Source organism: Rutidosis leptorrhynchoides, chromosome 3 (assembly GCF_046630445.1).
Source record: "Rutidosis leptorrhynchoides isolate AG116_Rl617_1_P2 chromosome 3, CSIRO_AGI_Rlap_v1, whole genome shotgun sequence".
NCBI lineage: Eukaryota > Viridiplantae > Streptophyta > Magnoliopsida > Asterales > Asteraceae > Rutidosis > Rutidosis leptorrhynchoides.
Genome location: NC_092335.1, coordinates 46,038,121 through 46,041,930, shown reverse-complemented (window position 1 = coordinate 46,041,930; position 3,810 = coordinate 46,038,121). Strand labels below are relative to the sequence as shown.

Genomic DNA, 3,810 nt, shown 5'->3' with positions numbered 1-3,810 from the left:
GGTAACACTTCTCAATCTGTTTAAATGGTGGTTAATATTATGAGGAAGTGTGAACTGGGTTACCGAAATCTTGAATTAGTTGGTAATTGAAGAAAGAGTAATTGAGGCTACATTTCAAGTTCGGATCTTATCATTTGAAACGAATATTTCTATTTGGCTAGCCTCCTTTTATTAGTTTCCATGTTACTTCGATTATCCAATGTATAGATTACATAGGTCCATGTAACTATACATACCATTATTATCAATAACATTTCTTGCTTTTCAAAAAAAAATATTATACCTGACAATTGAGACCCATACTCTCAAATTTAGGTCAAATGGGTTAACCTTTCGGGTCAATTGGGTCTTTAAAAAAATTAGACCTAAATGTAAATCAAAACTTAAAAAAAAGTCCAATGAGTTTTTCTACATCCTGTTAGGTCTTATATAAAATATGAAAGATCGGGTCGAATAGGTATCAAATTCTAAAGTTCAATAAATAGAAACATGTATAATGGGTCAACTGAGTCGAGCATAACAAATTACATCCTTCAATTATTTATAATGGTTATATCGTATATTAATATTTTCTTATATATATAATAAATATTAATAATTTAATAATAAATAATATAATAACTAAAACAATATAATAAATGTAAAACATCAAATGTAAAAGTATATGACCTGTCTGTTTGATTTATTTGACCCATTATCCGTTCTGAGCTATTACCCAAACTGACTCAACCTGACCCATTTAATTCCGTTTAAAATTTTTACTCGTTTGACCTGTGACTCATTTCAATTCAAAACTGTTTTAACCCGTTACTCAAACCGACCCAATCTAACTGGTTTGGTTTGATACCTGTATCCAACTACTCCGTACAATACTAAAAAATTATCAAATGAATTTGTCTTTAATCCGGATGTCCTCATTATCTTATTATAATAACGAAATATTAAAAAGATTTATTTTCATTCATTTGGTTGTCGGTTCAAGACTTCGTTTCATTTGCCTTCTTCTTCATCCTTGAATCTCATTCTTGTTTTCTTAACCAATAAAGATTTAGAACTTTGCAGTCTGCAGCCAATCAAAGTAAGTACCTCTCTTCAATTTCTTTCTTAGTTTTTCACTTGGGATTCACAACATCATGATGTAATTAAATCTTATTTAATCAATTTTAATGTTCAACTTCGAATATATACGAAGGATCATATATACTATAATATAGTCCTGAACTCCTGATTGATTATATGCTACTTGTTATAAAATATCTATGAACTATGGATGGATGTAGCAAAGCTGTCTGTTCCAGTTAGCTTATCATACTGGAAAGTATATCATCTTGGTTTATTTGCTGTATAGCAGCCATGTATGACCTTAGCTTTGACCTATTATGTTCGTCAATTTGGTTAGGAAAAGAAACTATATTATATAATAAACCAATAATGCAAGTCTAATCATATTTCTTGGTGTTATCTAAACATTATTACCAAACTATCTGAATCTCAAACATTCACATTATGTTATCCCCATCTTTTGCATATGATGTATCTTGGTTTGTTAACACTATGAGGTTCCATACACGATGCCATTAATAAAAGCAAAGATCAAAATGTACATAGATATGGCTTTCATTACAGTTATTATCTTCTTTTAGTAATCTAATCAAGATAACAATAGATTAACTATTTCTAACTTGAGTTTGATACTGATTTTCACTGCCGAAACAGGAAATCGATCCTGATACACAATGATGTGCTTTCAGTTCTCTTGTTTTGATGACAAGGGTGAAGAACCAATAAGTCCAACACAAGTTAGCACAATCCATTCTTTAAATTCTGGATCTACAGATTTTAATGCATCTGGATCAGAGTCAAATGACCACTCTGTCCCTGATCCAACTACAAAATTTAAAAAGTCCAAGCATCCAAGCTTTTCAAAAATGCCTAGTCATCTCAGAGAGTTTAAATTCTCTGAGCTTAAGGCTGCAACCAAGAACTTTAGCCTCACTTCAAAGCTTGGAGAGGGTGGGTTCGGTTCTGTCTACATCGGAACAATAAAAAACCCGCGATACTCAAATAAAGATTTCAGTGTGGCTGTCAAACAGCTTGGCAAAAGAGGTTTTCAGGCAAGAAAATAAAAACACTCTCTTATAAGTTTTTTTTTATACAAAGTTTGAATCTTTTTGTAAACCCATTTATGGGTATGAATTTGTTGCTCATGATCTTTAGTTGTGTGATTGAATAGGGGCATAAGGAGTGGGTGGCAGAGGTGAACGTTCTTGGGATCTCACAGCATCCAAATCTTGTTACATTAATTGGCTACTGTGCAGAAGATCACGAAAATGGGATCCAACGGCTATTAGTATACGAATATATGGCTAATAGATGTGTGGAATATCATTTATCTAGTAGATCCGGGACAGTACTCTCGTGGTCAACGAGATTGAAAATCGCTCAAGACACTGCACGTGGTTTGGCATACTTACATGAAGGAATGGGCTTTCAGGTTTATAATTATTTTTCTGTTAATTTCGCAATCGATAAACTACGTACATATATAAAATGTAAATCATGTACATTAATTATAGCTAACTTTATATGTTTCTTTAGATTATCTTTAGAGATTTCAAATCATCAAATATTCTTCTAGACGATCAATGGAATGCTAAGCTTTCGGATTTTGGATTGGCCCGGTTAGGCCCTAAAGAAGGATATTCTCATGTCACAACAGCAGTAAGCAAACAAATCTAGGAATATGAATTAAAAATTAGGATTTTGCTAACGACAGCCTTTAGGGTTGTCGTTAACACACTTAAAACACTTATATTTTTAGGTAACCGCCACCATAAGGTTAATAACCAACTTTTATATGCACATGTTTTAAGTGTTGGTTAGCAAAAATCCTAAAAATTATTATAAGTTCATTTTCCATAATTGTAGTTTCTAAATTCTAGGAAATTTAATAATGTGATCAGGTAGTAGGAACAATGGGATATGCGGCTCCAGAATACATTCAAACGGGTCGTCTCACATCCAAGAACGACGTATGGAGTTACGGAGTCTTTCTTTACGAACTTATAACGGGTAGGCGCCCACTGGACAGAAATAGGCCTAAAGGTGAACATGATCTTCTAGAATGGGTGAGACCGTACCTTGACGACAAAAATTTTCCAAGCATAGTTGATAATAGACTTGAAGGTAAATACTCGTTGAGATCTGCTTTAAGATTGTCATTAATTGCGAATAAGTGCTTATCTCGAGACCCTAAATCACGACCAACGATGAGTGAGGTCTTGGAAATGGTTAGCAAACTTGTAGCCGCTCAATCAGAAACAACGACTCCAAAATCACCTCTTCAAGCTGAAGGTGAAAACAAAACGGCTTTTGAGAGCATACGAAACGAAGGTAAAACTATGATTGATCCGACACTTGAAGATTCTGCTTGGTTTTCTGGAACTTGGTTTTGGAAGCCCTCGTTAACTTGTTGATAGGAAGCCTTAAAAGTACATAGAATGGTTACACATTACGTTTTTGTCCTGTTTAATTAATCATGAACAGTGGTTTCAAGTTTGGTATTGTGAGAGTTAGAAGGGTATGTTAGTCATTTCATGGATTCGAGCTTTGTGGGAAAATTTGTTTCGAATGAACGAATGGCGCTTGTTAATAGCAATGACAAAACCTTGATATGTTGCCTGTTGGCATCATGGTTGTAGCTTTAACTGTCAACAAGCTTTCCTTGATTGTATTGCCAGTTGTAAGTTGGTGACTTAATGCAATGCTTATTGTATATTCACATGTGTTCCATGTATATGATAATATAAT

The 3,810-nt window shown here is 33.6% G+C and overlaps 1 protein-coding gene across 1 annotated transcript; it reads left to right on the top strand.

Moving 5' to 3' along the window:
• The first annotated feature begins 944 nt into the window (after positions 1 to 944).
• On the top strand, positions 945 to 3,810 carry LOC139896054 (serine/threonine-protein kinase PCRK1-like). Its single transcript, XM_071878632.1, has 5 exons — positions 945 to 1,078; positions 1,717 to 2,114; positions 2,234 to 2,494; positions 2,599 to 2,721; positions 2,964 to 3,810. Exons 2-5 carry the CDS (start codon positions 1,737 to 1,739, stop codon positions 3,474 to 3,476), a joined length of 1,275 nt encoding a protein of 424 aa, XP_071734733.1. The 5' UTR covers positions 945 to 1,078; positions 1,717 to 1,736; the 3' UTR covers positions 3,477 to 3,810.

What these genes read in the sequence shown, in the direction of transcription:
- LOC139896054 (XM_071878632.1), top strand. Translation starts at nt 1,737, where the DNA reads ATGATGTGCTTTCAGTTCTCTTGTTTTGATGACAAGGGTGAAGAACCA. An exon ending in TTGGCAAAAGAGGTTTTCAG is followed by an intron (nt 2,115 to 2,233) that starts GCAAGAAAATAA and finishes GTGATTGAATAG; the next exon opens with GGGCATAAGGAGTGGGTGGC. An exon ending in ATTCTCATGTCACAACAGCA is followed by an intron (nt 2,722 to 2,963) that starts GTAAGCAAACAA and finishes TAATGTGATCAG; the next exon opens with GTAGTAGGAACAATGGGATA.